This window comes from Chiloscyllium plagiosum, unplaced genomic scaffold (genome assembly GCF_037043375.1).
Source record: "Chiloscyllium plagiosum isolate Xiang-an unplaced genomic scaffold, Cpla_swu_hap1 HiC_scaffold_36, whole genome shotgun sequence".
NCBI lineage: Eukaryota > Metazoa > Chordata > Chondrichthyes > Orectolobiformes > Hemiscylliidae > Chiloscyllium > Chiloscyllium plagiosum.
Window position 1 is genome coordinate 41958849 of NW_028270174.1, and position 22510 is coordinate 41981358.

At 43.0% G+C, this 22510-nt stretch overlaps 1 protein-coding gene across 1 annotated transcript in view; it reads left to right on the plus strand.

The window, feature by feature from the left end:
• Nucleotides 1-22510, plus strand: part of anxa5b (annexin A5b) — a 68345-nt gene that overhangs the window by 23352 nt on the left and 22483 nt on the right. Inside the window, exons 4-6 of the mRNA XM_043674025.2 lie at nt 6099-6193; nt 7905-8018; nt 21837-21927. Coding sequence (XP_043529960.2) covers nt 6099-6193; nt 7905-8018; nt 21837-21927 — 300 coding nt within the window. The remainder of the gene's footprint in view (nt 1-6098; nt 6194-7904; nt 8019-21836; nt 21928-22510) is intronic.

Here is a 22510-nt window from a genome sequence, read left to right on the forward strand (position 1 = left end):
CTGGGTCCGGTGCCTTACCACTCTGAAGTTGCCTAATTGCATCAAGTATTTCTTGGACTGTTAGAGGAGCATTTAGGACCGATACCTGTTCCGAAGCTAGGCCCGGAAAGGTCAAATTTTTAAAAAATGATTGCATCCTCCTAGTCCGGTCTTCACCAACCCTGCGATTTATATAATGCAGAATAAAATTCTCTAAAGATTGCACTAATCTTTTTATGATCATGAGTCAAAATACCCGTACTTTCCTTGATAGACGTGATAGTTTGAGGGGCCTTTTTTTTCTTTGCAAGAAATGCTAAGTATCTACCCGGTTTGTCGCCATATTCATATAACCTTTGTTTTGCAAATAATATTTCCCTCTTAGCCGTTTGAGTAAGCGTAGTGTTTAGAGCTGTCCTAAGAGCTGTAATCCTTTGCAATTTAATAATAGAAGGTCTATCAGTGTATGCTATTTCAGCTGCTTTTAAGCGAGCTTCAAGCAGACGCTGTTGTTCTCCCTTCAATTTTTTCTGGGTCGCTGAGTAGGAGATGATCAAACCTCGCGCGTAAGCTTTGATGGTCTCCCACATCATTGATGGGTTGCTAGCCATACCTGAATTAATTTCTAGAAAAGTTTTAAATTCTTGAGAGAAGTACTTTACAAATTTACTATCTTTCATTAGGAAGCGGTCCATACGCCAATGCCGAGGGGATGTCCCCATTGTTCCTCGCCTTAGTTTCCATATATACAGCAGCGTGGTCGGAAATTGCTATACTACCTATTTTACAGGATGATACGGAATTTAAAAAAATCGAGGGGGCAAAAAACATATCAATTCTGGTATGACATTTATGTGGATTGGAATAGAAAGAAAAATCTCTGCCCTGTGGATGAAGACATCTCCATACATCTACTAATCCTAATTCTTTGTTCAGATCCACCAATTGTCTAGATCTGGGAGATACTCCTGCAGTACTCTTGGGAATCCTATCTATTTCCGGATCCATAATACAATTAAAGTCTCCCCCTATAATTGTATGACGGGCACCAAGAGCCATCAATTTTGAAAACGCTTCCATTATAAATTTAAAGGGGTGTGCCGGGGGGGCAGTACAAATTTAAAATCCCATATTCCTCTCCATTTATAAGGGCTTTAATCAAAATATATCGTCCAGATTCATCTTTTATCTGATTTAGGATTTTGAAAGGGAAATTCTTCCGAACAAGAATACCAACTCCCCTACTTTTTGAGCTAAAAGAAGAAAAAAAGGCCTGATTAAATCCACCCTGTCGTAATTTCAAGTGTTCTTTATCCGACAGGTGTGTCTCCTGTAGGAGAGCTATATCAACTCTTTCCTTCTTAAGATTTGATAATATTTTCTTCCTTTTGACTGGCGAATTACTCCCCTTCACATTCCAGGTGCACCACTTAACCGACTGATCAGCCATAATCAGCCGGGCAAATCCGAGACCCCTCAGGAGGGGAAACCCTATCCAGAACATCCCGAGTATAGAGCATATAAAATTTACAAAAATAAAGGCTCTCTAATACACTCACAACAGTATAATAAAAAACTATTTCTAAATAATAAAAAATAACATATTTAAGTGGAGATTTTCCCCCTTGTTCCCAGGGGGTGTCACTTCCTTTCCAAAGGCCCATCATATCCTCCCCCAACCAATGCCCCTCCCTTGACCCAGGCGCTCCTCAATATATAATTCAAATATAATACCAAGCTAGAGTTAACAGTGAGCACCCTACCCCCACCCACACCTGGATATATTTGGTAATGTTAATACCATATATAAACATATAACTATAAAATTACAACCTTTTGGATAACTGGGGTTCTTTTTGGATAACTGGGGTTCTTTCTGGGGACGGTGGGACCTCTATAAACAGGATGGTCTACACCTGAACCTGAGGGGAACCAGTATCCTTGGGGGGAGGTTTGCTAGTGCTCTTGGGGGGGGTTTAAACTAACTCGGCAGGGGCATGGGAACCCAGATTGTAGCTTCAGGGTGCAGGGCCTGGAGTGTAGGGAGGTGAGGAACATGGCATCAATTTCCAAGGAGGGTGCCTGTAAACAGGGAAGTGGCTTGAAGTGTGTATACTTCAATGCAAGAAGTATACGAAATAAGGTAGGTGAACTTGCAGCGTGGGTTGGTACCTGGGACTTCGATGTTGTGGCTATTACGGAGACATGGCTAGAACAGGGACAGGATTGGCTGTTGCAGGTTCCGGGATTTAAATGTTTTAGTAGGGTCAGAGGTGGGGGTAAAAGAGGGGGAGGTGTGGCATTGCTTGTCAAAGATAGTATTACAGCGGTGGAAAGGACGATGGATGAGGACTTGCCATCTGAGGTAGTTTGGGCTGAGGTTAGGAATAGGAAAGGTGAGGTCACCCTGTTAGGAGTCTTTTACAGGCCTCCTAATAGTCCTAGAATCATTGAAGAAAGGATTGGGAAGGTGATTCAGGAGATGAGTGACAGTAATAGGGTGGTTGTTATGGGGGACTTTAACTTTCCTGATATTGATTGGGAAAGCTATAGCTCAAGTTCGTTAGATGGGTCAGTGTTTGTTCAATGTGTGCAGGAGAGTTTCCTGACACAATATGTAGACAGGCCAACAAGAGGTGAGGCCATACTGGATTTGGTTCTGGGTAACGAACCAGGCCAGGTGTTAGAATTAGAGGTAGGTGAGCACTTTGGGGATAGTGACCATAATTCGGTGATTTTTACACTTGTGATGGAGAGGGATAAGTGTGTACTACAGGGCAAGAATTATAGCTGGGGTAAGGGAAATTATGATGCGGTGAGGCATGACTTAGGATGTGTGGCTTGGAAAAGTAGACTCCAAGGCAAGAGTGTAAATGATATGTGGAACTTGTTCAAGGGGCAACTATTGAGTGTCCTTGATAATTATGTACCTGTCAGGCAGGAAGGAAAGGGTCGTGCGAGGGAGCCGTGGTTTAATAAGGAATTGGAATCCCTTGTTAAATGGAAGAGGGCGGCCTATCTCAAGATGAGACGTGAAGGTTCAATTGGGGCGATTGAGAGTTATAGGGTAGCCAGGAAGGACCTGAAGAGAGAGCTAAAAGCAGCAAGGAGGGGACATGAAAGGTCCTTAGTAGATAGGATTAGGGAAAACCCTAAGGCTTTCTATAGGTATGTTAGGAATAAAAGAATGACTAGGGTAGGAATAGGTCCAGTCAAGGATAGTAGGGGGAAGTTGCGTGTGGAGGCGGAAGAGATTGGGGAGACACTGAATGAATACTTTTCTTCAGTATTCACTCAGGAACAGGGCATTGTTGTCGATGAGAATACTGAGGCACAAATAAGTAGAATGGATGGTTTTGAGGTATGTAGAGAAGAGGTGTTGGAAATCCTGGAAAAGGTGAAAATAGATAAGTCCCCTGGGCCTGATGGCATTTATCCTAGGATTCTCTGGGAAGCAAGGGAGGAGATTGCAGAGCCATTGGCCTTGATTTTTATGTCCTCTTTGTCTACAGGAGTAGTCCCAGAAGACTGGAGGATAGCAAATGTGGTTCCCTTGTTCAAAAAGGGGAGTAGGGATAGCCCTAGTAACTATAGGCCGGTGAGTCTCACTTCTGTTGTGGGCAAAGTCTTAGAGAGAATTGTAAGGGATAGGATTTATGCACATCTGGATAGGAATAATGTGATCAAGGATAGTCAGCATGGTTTTGTGAAGGGCAGGTCGTGCCTCACAAACCTTATTGAATTCTTTGAAAAGGTGACGAAGGAGGTTGATGAGGGGAAAGCGGTAGATGTGGTATATATGGATTTTAGTAAGGCGTTTGATAAGGTTCCCCATGGTAGGCTACTGCAGAAAATACGGAGATATGGCATTGAGGGTGAGTTGGAGGTTTGGATTAGGAATTGGCTGGATGGAAGAAGACAGAGGGTAGTAGTTGATGGCAAAGTTTCTTCATGGAGTGCCGTCACTAGCGGTGTTCCGCAAGGATCTGTTTTGGGACCATTGCTGTTTGTCATTTTTATAAATGACCTGGAAGAGGGGTTAGAAGGTTGGGTGAGCAAGTTTGCGGATGATACGAAAGTCGGAGGAGTTGTTGACAGTGAGGAAGCATGTGGCAGGTTACAGCAGGATATAGAGAAGCTGCAGAGCTGGGCAGAAAGGTGGCAGATGGAATTCAATGTAGCTAAGTGCGAGGTGATTCACTTTGGGAAGAATAACAAAAAGATGGGGTACTGGGCTAATGGTCGGATACTTGGTAGTGTGGATGAGCAGAGGGATCTTGGTGTCCATGTACACAGATCTCTGAAAGTTGCCACCCAGGTAAATAGTGTGGTGAGGAAGGCATATGGCGTACTGGCTTTTATTGGTAGAGGAATTGAGTTCCGGAGTCCTGAGGTCATGATGCAGTTGTATAAGACTCTGGTACGGCCGCATCTGGAATATTGTGTGCAGTTTTGGTCGCCATACTATAGGAAGGATGTGGAGGCATTGGAACGGGTGCAGAGGAGGTTTACCAGGATGGTGCCTGGTATGGAAGGAAAATCGTATGAGGAAAGACTGAGGCACTTGGGGCTGTTTTCACTAGAGAAAAGAAGGTTTAGGGGTGACTTGATTGAGGTGTACAAGATGATTAGGGGGTTAGATAGGGTCGACAGTATGAACCTTTTCCCGCGTATTGAGTCGGGTATTACAAGGGGGCATAGCTTTAAATTAAGGGGGGGTAGATATAGGACTGATGTTAGGGGTAGGTTCTTCACTCAGCGAGTCGTTAGTTCATGGAATGCCCTGCCAGTAACAGTGGTGGACTCTCCATCTTTATGGGCATTTAAGAGGGCATTGGATAGGTATATGGAGGATAGTGGGTTAGTGTAGTTTAGGTGGGCTTGGATCGGCGCAACATCGAGGGCCCAAGGGCCTGTACTGCGCTGTATTCTTCTATGTTCTATGTTCTATAACCTCAACAAATAATAATTAAATAATACAAAATAACAAGGGAAAAACAACCCCGCTCCTAAAGACAGAGGTAAAATAGAATAAGGTAACCACCTCCCCCCACCAATACTAACCAAACCCCCCGGCTTATATATATATAAGTTATACACGGATCCTTCATGGTTAAAGCATAACGTCGCTGGGTAGCGTAAGGAGTACTGAATATTTAAGTCCCACATTCGCTTCTTCGCCTCGTCGAATGCCTTCCTCTTTCGGACCAGAGCTGGGGAAAAGTCCTGAAATAACATGGTCTTGGATCCTTTATAGATCATAGCTTGGGGGTCTTTTCCAAGATTTCTAGAAGCTTCTAGGAGTATCTGCCTCTCCCTATAGCTCTGCAGCCGGAACAGGACCGGGCGGGGGCGCTGGTTTGAGCCGGGCCCGCGTATTGCGACCCGGTAGGCCCATTCTGCCCTTACCTGGCCTGATCCAGCCTCCAAATTTAAAAGCTGTGGCAGCCACTGTTCGAGAAACACTGTAAGCTGGCCTTCCTCTTCCCGTTCGGGAAGGCCCAGCAAACGAATATTTTTTCGACGACCTCGATTATCGAGGTCATCAATGTGATTCTCTAAGGTCTGGACTCACTGTTCGAGAGTCCGGACTTGATCCACGGCCGATTGCGCTGTAGTTTCGGAGGTCGCGGTCTTCAGCTCCGCCCCTCCAACTCGGCGCTCGATCTCTTTAATGTCTCAGTCGTGCTTCTGCAGCGCGGCCGAGAGTGAGTCCCATCGACTTCGGGGCTCCTCGATAAAAGCATCGATCTTCGCGACCAGCTTGGAGATCATCTCCACAAGGCTTGTCACTGTAGGTAAGTCCCCCGGGGCGGCTGTGGACGCCTCTGCTGCAGCTGGAGAGGGTGGGGGAGGGGTTCCTGCTTGCTGAGAACTGCGGGCTCCCTTCCCTTTCGTCATTTTTACTAAATATTAGACTGTTTAAATATAATACTAAGCAGCTAATTAAATTAAACAGCTATTATGAATGATTTGGTGAGTGTGGTGGGGGTGGGTGACCCACTTTACCCCAGTCTTGGGAAGAGCACTATAGACTCAGACTTGCTGGGTCGCCGCCATCTTGAATCCCCCCCTTAATAATTCTTTAAAATTTTAGATTTTGTTTTCTTGTTCTATAGGTACTGATGAAAGTGCCATTCTTCATATCCTGACAACTAGAAGCAGTACCCAGCGTATGAAAATCAACCTTCAGTACAAAACTCTGTTTGGCCGGGTAAGGAAACATCGATGTGCATGCTTCATTATAGCATTCAATTTGTTTTTAATGCATTTGCTCGAAACACAAACTTTAGTCGAAAGAAGATCAAGCTCCATCTAGTTTTCTCACCATCGTGATAGTCGTGCTGACTGCATGTAACTCTCAGTTATGCATTCGTCATAATGGAAATGAGAGACGTGGAAAAGTCCCAGTGGTGCATACCTTTTAATAAACCAGAGGTCCAAAGTCATTTGATCATTGAGTGTGCCTTAAAATGATTGTACTTCATTCCAAATATCCAACTGGCATTTGGAGCAACAATGGAGCTTCAACACCTTTCTAACTAGCCTGTTTCATTGAAATACTATCTGATCACTGAAATATTGAGGAAATTTTAATCCCCAGGATGGATGGAAGAGGGACTGACTGGAGCGAGACTACATCTGAGAAAGAATGACTATTTTCATTAAACCCTGCTCAAGTACTGCACCACGCCATTACAAAACAGCTTTACCCCATGTCAACTTTTAATGGGCCAAAGGCTGCAAATCCAACTTCCCTCCCTTTCTTGGTGCTAATGCTGAGTGTCACAGGTGGGAATGAACAAGAATAATAACATATTACTTACACCTTCAACCAGAGACATGAGGCTCATGGATAGCCCTAACTGGAAATGGATACCAAGCTGTGGCTCTGGCAACTGCAGCATTAGGGCATTGAGCTACAGCTGAGATAATGCCTTTGCCGAACACCAAATGGCATTGCTCACAGAAGCAGGAGGGCCTTGATTTCACTGAACGAGAAGCCTATAGCCAGATGGTCTGCATTTTATGACACTGGAGATGAGAGAGGCAGAGAGCCATCCTGATATGTAGTTAGGTCAACTAAAGTCTGTAATGCTCACTCTTGTGTGAGTGTAGAACTAACCTTATCACAACACTTCCAGAAAAAACATCTACAAATTAATTCAGGATCATGAATATTCCAAGGTCATGAAAGGTACCGTGTATAAATGAGTTATTTTTCAACTGATGAAACAAACTTTTCATTATTTACTTTCACACTTCAATTTATAACTTGAAAAAAAACCCAGAAGTTTTTCAGGCTTTAATCACCCTTCAATCCTGATAAATTTCCAGTAAATCCTTTATCAGGTCTATAATAATGGTTCTGTAAAATCATATGGAAGGGATAGTAAATATTTCAAATTCATCTTTCCTGTCTTGTGTTTGGAGTAAACATTGTTGGCCTTTTTCTAACCTTACATAATTATAAAAGTGGGTGTAAGATATTCTCAACCACTCACATGTAATCAGTTGGCTGTTTTCCGTTGCTCTCTTATATTCCACATGAAATCTAGTAAATAAATTGTCAGAATCCTTTTAAAATGTTAAGTTAGTTGGCAATTTCAGCCACAGATTTTCTGAAGTTTCTTTATTCTGGGCTGTAGAGAGGAAGGGAAAGGCATTGCAGTCTTTAACAGTCTTGCTTTGATAATCCAGTCCATTTTTGTCTCTGAGCTGCTTCCTCCCACTTGCATTAGTCATTTCTATTAAGATCTGGCTAATGTCCATTTGGAAAAATTGTCTCCAAATTCTGCAATTTGATTTTGTGGAAGGAATCTCACTAAGTGAAACCATGTGTCAACTGTATTCTTTGTAAAAACTTGGCAGAGACGTATTGAAGGAATGTGAAATATAACAGTAATCTTATTTAAATGCAACAGGATCTTGTTGAGGATCTAAAATCTGAATTGGGTGGCAAGTTTGAAAAGCTGATTGTTGGGCTGATGAAGACTCCTCTACAATATGATGTTTCCCAATTGCACAATGCACTGAAGGTAAGTTATTAATTGAATTCTCCTGCTTTTTATGGTAATACCTTGTCTATATGAAGACCTTTTAGATGCACAGAAGTAAGGTAAAGTTGCCACAATCCTCCTGGACCATAGTGTTATTAGAGAGAGGTGACTGGCAGATAGAACTTTATAGCACAGGTACAGGCCCTTCGGCCCACGATGTTGTGCTAACCATGATGCCACATTAAACTAATCGCTTCTGCCTGCCCTCAGTCCATATCCTTCCATTCTTTGATATTCATATGCTTACCTAGGCTTCTCAGCATTGGGGATTGCCTCTATATAGTCCCAGCAGTGGCCACCACTCCCTGCTATGGCTCAGCTCTCTAAAGGTGGGATGTCCTCCTGGCAAGAATTCCATTCTTTTGTCTTAGAGTAATTCATGACTTCTGAGTTGCAGGGTAGAGGCTACAAGACCCCATAAAATCTAGATATTTCTTTTAACTGTGTATTATCTGCAAATGTTGTTCCATTCCAAATCCTCTAAACTGCAGATGATTATCAGTCCTTGTCCTCGTGATTTAATGATCACAGTTATCATAAGATAAGTTCTGGGAAGCAGGAAGGCTGGCTGAAGGAGGGAATCTGAAGCCAGTAAGCCATTTTGCAGAACACAATGAAGTGTGGCTTCCGCCAATAAGTGTCTCACATTGGACCAGCATGGTGGCTCACAACACTAGTTTGATTCTACCCTCCAATTTTGATTCAAGTTTGATTCTACCTTCCGGCCACTGTTTGCGTGGAGTTTGCAAATTCTCCGTGTGTCTGCCTGGGTTTCCTCTCGCAGCCCAAAGATTTTGCAAGTTTGGTGGATTGGTCGTGCTTAGTTGCCCTGTAATGTGTAGGCTAGGTGGATTAGCCATGTTAAATGTGGGGTTACAGGATGTGGTAGGGGGCTGAGTCTTGGTGGGATGCTATTTGGAGGGTTGGTGTGGACTCGATGGACCCAATGGCCTCCTTCCACTCTGCAGGGATTCTATGAAATTGCTCCCATAGCTAATAGTAATACTGACAACACTCAGTTTGTCATTGTAGCCAATGACAGCACAATTGCTCAGTGACCAATTATTCTACCAATAATTAGTAATATCCTATAATCTGTTAATTTTTGTGCTGACCCTAGAGCTGGAATCACCTGCCCTTCACAAGGGCTTGACAGTCATTGCTTTTCTCTTTGAGCTTTTTGAGAAGTTGATGACTTGCATTGGGAGCCACAGGCAGAGCCGATATCAAGCGGGCCTTAACTTGTTGAAACTAAGTGGCATTGACCTGAGTTAAACAGTGGGCAGAGGCCTTGGCATTTGGGGAGCATCGCCTAAACTCAGTTCAGTATCACATTTCTAATCTGTTCTTTAGCTCTGACTTAATAAAGGTGAATTTTCATAGAATCTTAGGAATTCCAGCATAACCAGTAGCTATAAACCCCTTCCCTTCAGATTCTTTTATATTTCTCCTTTTCAAATAATTAATGTTGCCCCTCTTAAATTATATCTAACGTTTTTTACTTCTGCAACTTCAGTTCACCTTCTGGTGAAGCATCTCCAGGTTTTGATAACTTTCTACGCAAGAACATTCATTCTCTTTTCCAGTGCGAATCATCAGGCTTTATTCCTCTATTCTCCATTTTGCAATCAGTGAAGATAATCTTTCATTATTAACTTACGGCACTTCCATCTGCATCTTTGACTGGCCCTTCCTCTCCCAGCTTTGCACTTACTCCTCATGATGCTGTAGCTTCCAGCCATTAGCTAGTACCACCTCATTCCCCAGTTTTCCCCATTTATCCCCGAACCTTAATCTACTTTTTTTCCCTTCCTTCTTTTGTCTTTCCCCCTACTTTCCAGTTTCCCTCGTCCTTTTGAGCTTGCTGTTTCTGATTTGTATTTATTTAGCGTTGAATTTTCAGTGCAGCTACTCTGAGTCAATAGAACATGTTAACATGGCTTAATTAGAGAAAACGAAAACCAGTGAGCAATTTGTTAGCTGTCAGCATCCCACAATGAATACTCCATTAAACTGGAGATAATTGAGGTTAGCATAGGGAACCAAATCCCTAAATTATTACTACTTGATTGCAGTAGACTTCAGGGGCTTCTAAAGTCTGTTAAATTTCAATGCTTCGTTTCAAGGTTAAAGTTTTTGTTGAAATACCAATTTAATGTTCTGAGCTGTCTTTTCATTTTCCTTTCTCTACTGATTTTCCTCCTGGCCCCTGACACTGACACTTCAAATACTGTGTGTGGTGTGCCAAATGGCCTTTCCAATGAGTATTTTTTGACATGCGTGCCAAGCTAGCAGATGCTAAATTGGGAAGCTGGTAAATGAATGTATGCACGAAATGGCAATGTATGATTAACCCATTGTTTGAAGTCCAGGCATCACACCACCTTTGTGCTGCTTACTAGCATGTGTTTTGCGTGCACCAGACACTCACCCCATTGATCATTGATTGACTGTATCAGTAGGGAGCCCAAAAGTCTTGCTGCTTAATGTTAGTTAAACTAATTGACTGTTTAGAGGAGTGGTGCATCATGGCTGGGGCAGATGCTAGGCAGATGTCTGGGTCTAATTACGATGCAGCCTTCACTGAAATTCTAGCTTCCAGTGCATAATAAGCTTTCACCAAAACTAGTAAGCTCTGCAGCACAAGACCAGCCTGCTGTTTGTTTACATGCTTATTTTGCCATCGTACAGGCTGAAACTTTCGGGTAGGCTTTCATTAGTTGCATGTTGGCCACCTGTGCGAGGGGTTGTGATTTGGGATCACAAATCATGTAATTAGACTATTGCACACAACATACCCACCAAGTGTGTGGGCATGACCAAATCTGCACACTAATCAATGTCAAGATCTGTCTGTTCTAACACCTTCATAATAGGAAATCTGTTTGATTCCAACAGCATAATGTCCATATTAATTGGCACTTGTAACACATAAACATTGGGCACGACTGAACCCAGTTTATGATTCAAGATCTTCAGGTTATTTTCCTATAAGAAACAACAAAGAGGGTGGCATGGTGGCTCAGTGGTTAGCACTGTTGCCTCACAGCGCCAGGGACCCAGGTTCGATTCCAGCCTCTGGCGACTGTCTGTCTGGAGTTTGCACATTTGCCCTGTGTCTGTGTGGGTTTCCTCCCACAATCCAAAGATGTGCGGGTTAGGTGAATTGGCCATGCTAAATTGCCCATAGTGTTCAAGGATGTGTAAGTTAGGTGCATTAGCGAGGGGTAAATGAAGAGTAATAGGGTAAGGGGGATGGCTTGGGTGGGGTACTCTTTGGAGGGTCAGTGTGGACTTGTTGGGCCAAATGGCCTGTTTCCAAACTGTGGGTATTCTTGTTCTCAGAATACCCAATGTCCACCTCTGGACACAGCCAGCAGTTGGAAATCTCAGCTAATTTCTTTTTTTCCTTAAAGCCTCCCCATTAACCCGGGGACCAATGGTCTCATTGGCACGAGGGATTGCATCCAGGACTGTCCTGATCTGTAATATTCTGCTTCCACTCCTGCAACGTGTTGAGTCATCACGAGAGCTCTGACTTTGTTGAGAAATCTTTGTTAGTGGAACTTTGTGAACAGTGTATCTTGACAGCAACAAAAAAAAACAAGAACTGCGGGTGTTGGAGATCTGAAACAAGTTCAGCAAGGCTTTTGGCAAAGTTTCCACATGGTAGACTGGTTAGCAAGGTTAGATCAGGGAGAGCTAGCTATTTGGGTACAAAATTGGCTTGACGTAGGAGACAGAGGCTGGTGGTGCAGAGTTTTTCGGACTAGAGGCCTATGACCAGTGGTGTGCCACAAGGATCAGTGTTGGGTGCACTGCTTTTTGTCATTTATATGAATGCTTTGATTGTGAATATAGGATGAAACGTTAGTAAGCTTGTAGATGACACCAAAGTTAATGGTGTAGTAGATAGTGCAGGTAATCTCACATTACAATGGGGCCTTGGTCAGATGGTCCAATAGACTGAGGAATGGCAGATGGAGTTTAGATAAATGTGAGGTGTTGCATTTTGGAAAGGCAAATCAGGGCAGGACTTCTACACCTTAATGATAGGGTCCTGGTTAGTGTTGCCACATAAAGAGACCCTGGGGTGCAAGTTTATAGCTCCATGAAGGTGGAGTTGCAGGTAGATAGGATCGCAAAGGTGGTGTTTGGTGTTGCTTGCCTTTATTGGTCAGTACATTAAATATAAGAAATGGGATCAGAGTCAAGACTAAAGTGGTGCCGGAGAAGCACAGCAGGTCAGGCAGTATACGAGGAGCAGGAAAATAGACGTTTCGGGCAAAAGCCCTTCATCGGGTTTCCTTTTTCCCGAAACTTTGATTTTCCTGCTCCTCCGATGCTGCCTGATCTGCTGTGCTTTTCCAGCACCACTCTAATCTTGACTTTAATCTGTAGTACCCACCTCCACGTAGGAAATGAGATGTCATGTTGTGTCTGTGCAGGACGTTGGTTAGGCCACTTTTGAATTGCTGCATTCAGTTCTGGTCTCCCTGCTATAAGAAGGAGGTTAAACTTAAAAGTGTTCCAAAACTATTTGCAAGAATGTTACCAGGGTTGGACGTCTAGGGAGAGGCTGAAAAGGCTGGGGCTATTTTCCCAGGATCGTCGGCTGAGGAGTGACCTTATAGAGGTTGATAAAATCATGAGGGGTGTGGATAGGGTGAATAGCCAAGTTTTTTTGTCCCCCAGGATAGGGTAGCGGTGTCCAAAACTAGAGGGCATATGTTTAAGGTAAGAGGAGAGAGATTCAAAAGGGAACTAAGGGACATTTTCATGCAGAGGGTGGTGCATGTCTGAAATGACCTGCCAGAGGAAGTGATGGAAGCTGGTACATTTGCAACATTTAAAATATAATAATTACACAATACCAGGTTATAGTCCAATACGTTTATTTGGAAGTACACCCTTTCAGAGCGCTGCTGCTTTGTCAGGTTACCCGACTAGTTACCTGACAAAGGAGCAGCACTCCAAAAACTTGTCCTTTCAAATAAACCTGTTGGACTATAACCTGGTGTGGTGATTTTTAACCTTGTCTAGCCTAGTCCAACACCATCACCTCCACATCATAACATTTAAAAAGCATCTGAATGTGTACATGAATCGGAAGGGTTTAGATTAGATTCCCTACAATATAGAAACTGGGCATTTGCCCCAACAGGTCCACACTGACCCTCCGAAGAGTAACCCATTCAGACCCATTCCCCTACCCTATATTTACCCCTAACTAATGTGCCTAACACTCTGGGCAATTTGGCATGACCACTTCACCTGACCTGTACATCTTTGGACTGTGGGAGGAAACTGGAGCACCCAGAAGAAACCCACACAGACACGGGGAGAATGTGCAAACTCCACACAGACAGTCACCTGAGGTGGGAATTGAACCTGGGTCCCAGGCGCTGCAAGGCAGCTGTGCTAACCACCGTTTAGAGGGATATGGGCCAGGTGCTGGCAAATGGGACTAGATTAATTTAGGATATCTGGTCGGCATGGATGAGTGGGCGGAAGGGTCTCTTTCCATGATGCTCAATCCTAAAACTCCGTAAGTTGCTAGGGGAGCTTAGCAGGTCTGGCTGCATCTATGGAGAGAAATGGTTAATGTTTCAAGTCCAGTGATTCTTCATCTGAACTGATAGCAACTAGGAAAATATGGCATTAATGCTAGTAGGGTCGTGGAGGATAGTTTGGATGGGGGGGGGGTGCGGTGGATGGTGGAGGAGTGGGGAGGTGGTGGGCAGGGGGAGGGGGGAGGTGGGGAGTGGAATAGGTGGAAATAGAGCTCCAAAAAAGCAGACAGAGGAATTGAAGATGATAAGCCATGGAAGTAGAGAAGCTCAGTAAATGATAATGGGTGTTATGAGTGGGTGAAAATGGGTTGACTGTGCTGAAAGCACCCCATGTCATGACAAGACAGGACTTACTGGATTTATGGTTGGTGACTGAAGTTATGACATCAGTGTTGGAGGGAATCCTGAGGGGCAGGGTGTGCATGTATTTGGAAAGGCAAGGACTGATTTGGGATAGTCAACATGGCTTTGTGTATGGAAAATCATGTCTCACAAACTTGATTGAGTTTTTTTGAAGAAGTAACAAAGAAGATTGATGAGGGCAGAGCAGTAGATGTGATCTATATGGACTTCACTGATTAGCGAGGTTCAATCTCATGGAATATAGGGAGAACTAGCCATTTGGATACAGAACTGGCTCAAAGATAGAAGACAGAGGGTGGTGGTGGAAGGTTGTTTTTCAGACTGGAGGCCTGTGACCAGTGGAGTGCCACAAGGATCGGTGCTGGGCCCTCTACTTTTTGTTATTTACATAAATGATTTGGATGCGAGCATAAGAGGTACAGTTAGTAAGTTTGCAGATGACACCAAAATTGGAGGTGTAGTGGACAACGAAGAAGGTTACCTCAGATTACAACAGGACCTTGACCAGATGGGCCAATGGGCTGAGAAGTGGCAGATGGAGTTTAATTCAGATAAATGCAAGGTGCTGCATTTTGGGAAAGCAAATCTTAGCAGGACTTATACATTTAATGGTAAGGTCCTAGGGAGTGTTGCTGAGCAAAGAGACCTTGGGTGTAGGTTCATAGCTCCTTGAAAGTGGAGTCGCAGGTAGATAGGATAGTGAAGAAGGTGTTTGGTATGCTTTCTTTATTGGTCAGAGTATTGAGTACAGGAGTTGGGAGGTCATGTTGCGGCTGTACAGGACATTGGTTAGGCCACTGTTGGAATATTGCGTGCAATTCTAGTCTCCTTCCTATCGGAAAGATGTTGTGAAACTTGAAAGTGTTCAGAAAAGATTTACAAGGATTTTGCCAGAGTTGGAGGATCTGAGCTACAGGGAGAGGCTGAACAGGCTGTTTTCCTGGAGCGTTGGAGGCTGAGGGGTGACCTTATAGAGGGTTACAAAATTATGAGGGGCATGGTTAGGATAAATAGACAAAGTCTTTTCCCTGGGGTCAGAGATTCCAGAACTAGAGGGCATAGGTTTAGGGTGAGAGGGGGAAGATATAAAGGAGACCCAAGGGGCCACTTTTTCACGCAGAGGGGTGGTACGTGTATGGAATGAGCTGCCAGAGGATGTGGTAGAGACTGGTACAATTGCAACATTTAAGAGGCATTTGGATGGGTATATGAATAGGAATGGTTTGGAGGGATATGGGCCAGGTGCTGGTAGGTGGGACTAGATTGGGTTGGGATATCTGGTCGGCATGGACAGGTTGGACTGAAGGGTCTGTTTCCATGTTGTACATCTCTATGACTCTATGCTTTGCCGTTGGTGTCGTAGCAATAGTTAAAGTACCTCTTAAAGGCTTATGTGCAAATAAATGTTTTTTCTGTAGATTAAGTGGAAAAATATCGCATTAGATTCTTAATACCCCTGTTGGACATGTACAAATTTCCATTTATCTTCTAGTCATCAAGCTCTTGTCTTAAAAATGGATTCAATGTTTTAACGACTATGAAAAGAATTCCCGTTATTGCTTTCATTTAGAATTCACATCTGTGCAGTTTATGTGGCAGGAAGGAAGTAACTGAGCCCAGAATACTTGAAATGAATCACCAGAGTCATAACTGTTAACCACTCCCTGCTCATTCTGTTCAGTAGGAGTTGGAATTATGGTACAACGTGTTTTCTAAAAAAAAGTTTAAAAACTGATTTTACAAGAACAACATGCATATTAACCAGCGATTTTATCGTCTGCAGACATTACAATATGCATCACAGGAGTGCTGTCAAATAAAAACTGAAACAAAGCCAGTGAAGCCCCAGAATGGCTGACCATGAGCTTGGTCAAAGGGATTTTCAGGAACAACTTGCAGGGGGAGAGAGAGTGGGGGATTTGAAGAATTTTAGAACCAGAGATGGAGAGGGTCAGGGCCAGTATGGAGGGGTTAGAGGAATTTGAAAATGAAGATGGGAATATTCAGCTCTAGTGATGATGGGCTGTGCACAGTGGTGCTCAGTGTGTAAGACTCTATACAAAAGAGGATATGGATAGCTGACTTTGGGACGAACTGAAGTGATCAGAGGTTCATCGGGAAAGGATCGGAATTATTGATTCTGGACGTTAACAAAATCCTCATTTGGTCTTTTAGAAATTGCATTGAGTTAATGTTGATGTTTTGGGGAGTAATCTAAATCAAGATTAAGGTTAGCCTCATACGATGGCTGTTTGAATGCCTTGTTTATTGTAAACACTAAAAAAATTTGTTCCTTGAATACACATTGAATTGTTGCTATTAGATCAATAGAATTAGTGGGTCAGAATCCCTCAGCATTTAGTAAGGTCCTAGGGAGTGTTGCTGAACAAAGAGACCTTGGAGTGCAGGTTTATAGCTCCTTGAAAGTGGAGTCGCAGGTAGATAGGATAGTGAAGAAGGCGTTTGGTATGCTTTCCTTTATTGGTCAGAGTATTGAGTACAGGAGTTGGGAGGTCATGTTGCGGCTGTACAGGACTTTGGTTAGGCCACTGTTGGAATATTGCATGCAATTCTGGTCTCCTTCCTATTGCAAAGATGTTGTGAAACTTGAAAGGGTTCAGAAAAGATTTACAAGGATATTGCCAGGGTTGGAGGATTTGAGCTATAGGGAGAGGCTGAACAGGCTGGGGCTGTTTTCCCTGGAGCGTTGGAGGCTGAGGGGTGACCTTATAGAGGTTTATAAAATCATGAGGGCGTAGATAGGATAAATAGACAAAGTCTTTTCCCTGGGATTGAGGAGTCCAGAACTAGGTTTAGGGTGAGAGGGGAAAGATATAAAAGAGACCTAAGGTGCAACATTTTCACGCAGAGGGTGGTGCGTGTGTGGAATGAGCTGCCAGAGGAAGTGGTGGAGGCTGGTACAATTGCAACATTCAAAAGGCATCTGAATGGGTATATGAATAGGAAGGGTTTGGAGGGATATGGGCCGGGTGCTGGCAGGTGGGACTAGATTGGGTTGGGATATCTGGTTGGCATGGATGGGTTGGACCGAAGGGTCTGTTTCCACGCTGTGCATCTCTGTGACTCTCTGTGTATATCTGAGTAGGCATAGGCTTCATTTAATGTATCATCCACAAGATGGGAAACTGGCTTAGTGGTACAGCCCTGGCAGTAGGAGGCCCAGTTACTACTAACATTTCAGTCTCAAAAATAGTATCAGCCAACCTTTCTGCCAAGGTGTCTGGTGAAGTGGTGAAAAATCAGAGATGGACAATATTAAATTTGAGCTGATAGGTGTACATTCATGCCACTTGAGACGCACTGCAACAATTCTCCCAGGCTCCTTACACAGTATTCTTGAAACCTGTGACCTCTACCATATTGAAGGACAAGGGAGGCAGACACATAGAAACATCACCATGAACAAGCTCCCTGTCATGCCCCTCACATCCTGACATGGAAACATATCACCATCCCTTCACTGTTGCTGTCAATATCTTGGAATTCCCTACCTAACAACATTGTGGGTATAACTACAGCACATGGACTGCAGCAATTCTAGAAGGCCGCTCATTACCAGTACCTTGAGGGCAATTAGGGATAGCTGGCACAGACACAGTGGGCCAAATGACCTCATTCTGTCCTGTAACAATCTGTGATTTTTGTGATGGTAACATGGACTCTCTACTCTCTCTCGCATTTCCCTGCTGTGTTGTGTCAGTGAGCAATACAGAATTTCTGGACAGAGAGCTCTACTTCAAAGTTTTCACTTGCCATCCATATGCTATCTCTAGCGAAGGTGACTGGATAGCCCAGGAGACATTGGAGCAGAATACCACAATGTTGCTTGAATCCTTCCAGAATTCTTCATTTTAATTTCAGATTTCCAGCTCCTATTGCTTTTGTTTAGATGGAATGTGCTGCACTGACTGAGTAAAATCTCTCACTTCCCAGTGTAAGGATCATTGTAAACTTGAAGTTTGTTGTGCTCAGCTTTCCAGAGCAAATGATGCTCCTGGCTGGAGTGAAGCAGTGGGAGAGCTGCTCTCGAGATGTGCAATTAATTTTCTCAATTGCAATTCGGCTTTTGTTGAATAGGAGATAAACATAAAGAACTGCAGATACTAGAAATCGGAAACAAAGAGTGATAGAGAAACAACAAACTCTGATGGGTCACTGGACTCAACATTCACTCTGTTTTCTGTCTGCAATTGCTATCAGACTTGCTGTATATATCCAGCATGCTCTCTCTCTGTTAGAGGTTGAACAGAGTTGCTAGTACTTTTAATGTCTGAACTTCACTTTTTATAGTGACTTTTGTGACCACGGGACCTCAAGGTGTTTTACTGTCCGTGACATTTTTGAAGTTGTTGTAGTAAACACAGCAGACATTGTGTGCACTGCAAGGTCCTGCAAGCATAAAGAAATGAATGTCAAGATGATGTTTTTTTAGTGATGCTGGGTGTGAGATCATTGTTGGCCAACCCACCAAGAAAACTCTTTATTCTTCAAATTGATCTTTTACATCAGATGGGCAGATGGATTCCACGGCCAGTGGTGGCACTAACGGTAATGTGTTCAAGTATTCTGAGGACAGTGTTCAAATCCCACAATGGCATTTCAAACCAATTAATCAATCCAACTAATGAAAAGTTAGCCTTAGTAATGGGGCTATGAAACTATCATTTTTCGCCATTTAGAAATCCAGCTGGTTCATTACCCCCTTTTAAGGGCGGAAATCAGTTGTCCTCCAAAACTCCAGACCCACAGCAATATGGTTAAAACTATAATACACAGGAACAGAATTTGGCCATTCAATCCATCAAGTCTGTTCCACTAGTCATCATTTGGAAATATTTCTCAACCCCATTCTCCTGCCTTCTCCCAGTAGCCCTTGATTCCCTTAATAATCTAGAACCTATCTATCTCTGTCTTAAATACTCTCAACGACTTGGCCGACCCAGGTCTCTGCAGCAATGAGTTCCACAGATTAACCACCCTCTGGCTGAAGAAATTCCTCCTCATCTCCATTTCAAAAGGTTGTCCCTTCACTCTGAGGCTATGCCCTCAGTTTCTAGTCTCTCCTACTGGTGGAAAACATCTTCTCCATGTCACCGTATTCAGGCCTGTACATTTCAGTGAGTCACCCTCATCCTTTTAAACTTCATCGAGTATAGGCCCAGAGTCCTCACCCATTCCTCATGTGACAGGCCTTTCATCCCCAGGATCATTCTCGTAAACCTCCTCTGGACCCCCTTCTCTGCCAGCACATCGTTCCTTAGAAACGGGGTCCAGAGTCCAAAACTGTTCTCAATATTTTATTTGCAGTTTGGCCAGTGCCTTATACTTCTTCAGTCGTACATCCTGTTCTTCTACACTAGCTCTCTTGAAATGAATGCTAACATTGGAGTTGCCTTCCAACTGCTAACTGAGCCTACATGTTAACCTTAAGAGAGTCCTGAAATCAGTCTCTTTGTGCTTCAGATTTCTGAAGCCTTTTCCCATTTCGAAAGTCCATCTGCAGTCTCCCCACCTCCTCAATATTACCTGCCCCCCCCCCGTCTTTGTGTCATTTCCAAATGTAGCAGCAATGTCCTAGTTCCTTCATCCAGAGCATTTAACGTGAATAGTAGTGGTTCCAACTCCACTAGACACCATCCTGAAAAGATCCCTTTTCCTCTACTATTCACATCAGTACCTTGTTCCTAACACCATGGACTGTTAATTATTTAGCAGCCTTCTGTGTGGCACCTTGTCAAAGGCCTTCTGGAAATGCAAATACATCACGTCCACTGGCTCTCCTTTGCCTGATGTACTCATTTCTTTGAGGAGGTATTTGAACAGATTTGTCAGACGTGACTTCCTCTTGACAAAACTGTACTGACTCAGCCCTATTTTACCATGCAGTTCCAAGTCCTCTGCAATCTCATCCTTAATGGACTGTTAAATCTTACCAATGACCAAGGTCATGTCAGGTCTTCTGCCTTCCTCCCTCTTTAAACAGGGGTATTACATTAGCCATTTTCCAGTGCTGTGGGACCCTCCCTGACTCCAGTGATTCCTGAACCAATACCCCTTCTGCCTCCTGAGCTGCCTTCTTTTGAACTCTGGTGTGTAGTCCAGGTGATTTCAGACCTTTCAGCTTCTCCACTCCTCCTTAGTGATAGTCATTTTCCTCACCTCTGCCTCCTGACTCTCTTGAAGTTACAAACTGTTAAATGCCATCTGTTCTGTTAGGGATGGACATCAAATATCATCTTAATTTCCTTCAGAATCTTGTGCATTCTAATAAGAATGCCCCACTTCTAAACACTAGATAAAAACCCCAATGTACTCAGCCTGTCTGCTTAAAGTAAACCTTTTCATCCCAGGAGCCTCACACAAGTGACTGTTCTCTGTATTGCCTGATTTACATTGATTTAATGGAGTAAGTGTGACATGGACTAGATAAAAAAAATTACTGTTCCCAGTTAGAGAGGTCTGGACAAAGATGGTATTGGTTTAAAGTAAGCAGTGACCTGGGATAGAGAGCTGAGTAAATCATTTTTATGTGGAGGGTTGAGACTGGGAGAAAGCTTACTGATGTTATTGATTTGCAGCATTGCCATTGCTATCATTTAAACAAAGATATTTAAAGAAAGGGGAAATGTGGGAGCCTCACAGTGGGTTAGGCCTCATATTCTTATGGAGGATAAACGTCAATATGGATGAATTGAGCTGGAAGTTCTGTTTCTCTTTGGTAATTTCTGTGTATCTTTTGTTTTAACTGTTGTATGGACCATTTATGTTTTGTGCCAAATATTCTGTCACACTAAAACCCTGTATGCTATGTCTAACTGGTTCCACTGAGTTGAGGAAACATTTAATTTAAATTGCTCAGTGAGGAGGAAAGTTGGTAGAAATGTCTTTCTGTGGAGGAGGGTATACTTTGCCTCAGGGACTGTTTCAAGCAGAGAACATTACACCTTTTTAGGGAAAATTCAATATGTGATGCAGATGATGAGCTGGGGTAAGTTGGAGTGATTAGATTTGGATTGCTGCAGAAAAAAACAATCGATGTGATGAACCAAATTACTTATTTCTGTACAATAAACCTTTACAGTTCTGGAGGCCACAAATTTGAAGCTGCAGTAAAGAAAGCTCTGAGTATGTAGAATGAGATTTCTGAAGACTGTGTTTAGTTTTGTGTGTAAGTTAAGCGCATTAAAAGGCCTGTACTGTCTAAATATATTTCTTACATTACAACCATGAGTCCCACTTCAAAGATAACTGAGATTGATTTCAAAAGACATTATATCAATCCAATCCTTTTTCATTCTGGTATAAAGTTGGAAGTAAAGCTCTTCGACCTTTTTATTGCTTTGATCAAATTTCTAATCTTTTAATAGCACCGTGAATCCACTGAAATATCTGAATTAAAATGAGAATGACAATCCCTTGACTTGAGCTGTGCTGTATCCTTAACCATAACTTGTTTTGAATTTAAAATATAGTCTTCTAACACAGATCTCTTTCAGACTGAAAATTTCTCGGAATTCACAACTGTCAGATTTTTTTTTCACAGTTTCAGAAACAGAGTGAGTTTTCTGAGAAATGTACAATTAAAAATGCATTTTATTTTATAAATCTGCTGTTCACCAGCTTTGAGCTGATCTGATGTGGAAGTGTCAGCTTGATAGAGAAAGCACCCAAGTAGCTTTAAAATATCATTTGTTGCTGAACAGGTTTTTGTTCAATGTGTCTGGAATAAAATTGCTCAGACAGTCTGGAGCTCCCATGGAAGTCACTAGACACTATGGCGGCGTAGCTCTGCCAACTTATGGTTGATCCAACTTGTTGGTTTTTGTTGTATCTTCTGCAGGGTGCAGGAACTGATGAAAAGTGTTTGATCGAAATTCTTGCCTCAAGAACCAACCAGGAACTTAGAGCAATCATCAAAGCATATAAGGAAGGTAATGATTGTAGTCCATTTTGTACCTAATTTACTGTTTAACAACGATGATTGGTAAAGCAGGTGTGGAAGCATTTGATTGGCCGACACGTTCGTTCTGGGGTTAATGATTTATAATTCTAGGATCATGTTAGCCAAGTTGCAAGCTCTTTTTAAAATTCTGATTGCTTCTGTTTGCACGATCCAGACTAGAGAAACATTTATGTAAGAATAGGAATGGGCCTGCCCCTGCCATTCAACAAAATAATGCTTAATTTTGCCCCTGACCTCAATTCCTCTTTACTGTCAGCTCATTATAGCCCTCAATTCTGATACTCCAAAAATCTATCTCCTCTTTACTCCTCAGTAATCTATCTCCACAACATTTTAGGCCATTCACTTCAGTCTGGGTGAATAAGTTCATTTGAGTCTCCATTTTAAGAGTGCCCCCTGAACTCTGTAACTCTGTCCCATAGGTTGTGATACACCATTACTGGAAACATCTTGATGTCTAACCTGTCAAGCCCCATTGGAATCTTTAAATAAAAACAGGAATTGCTGGAGAAACTCAGCAGGCCTGGCAGCATCTGTGGAGAGAGGAAACA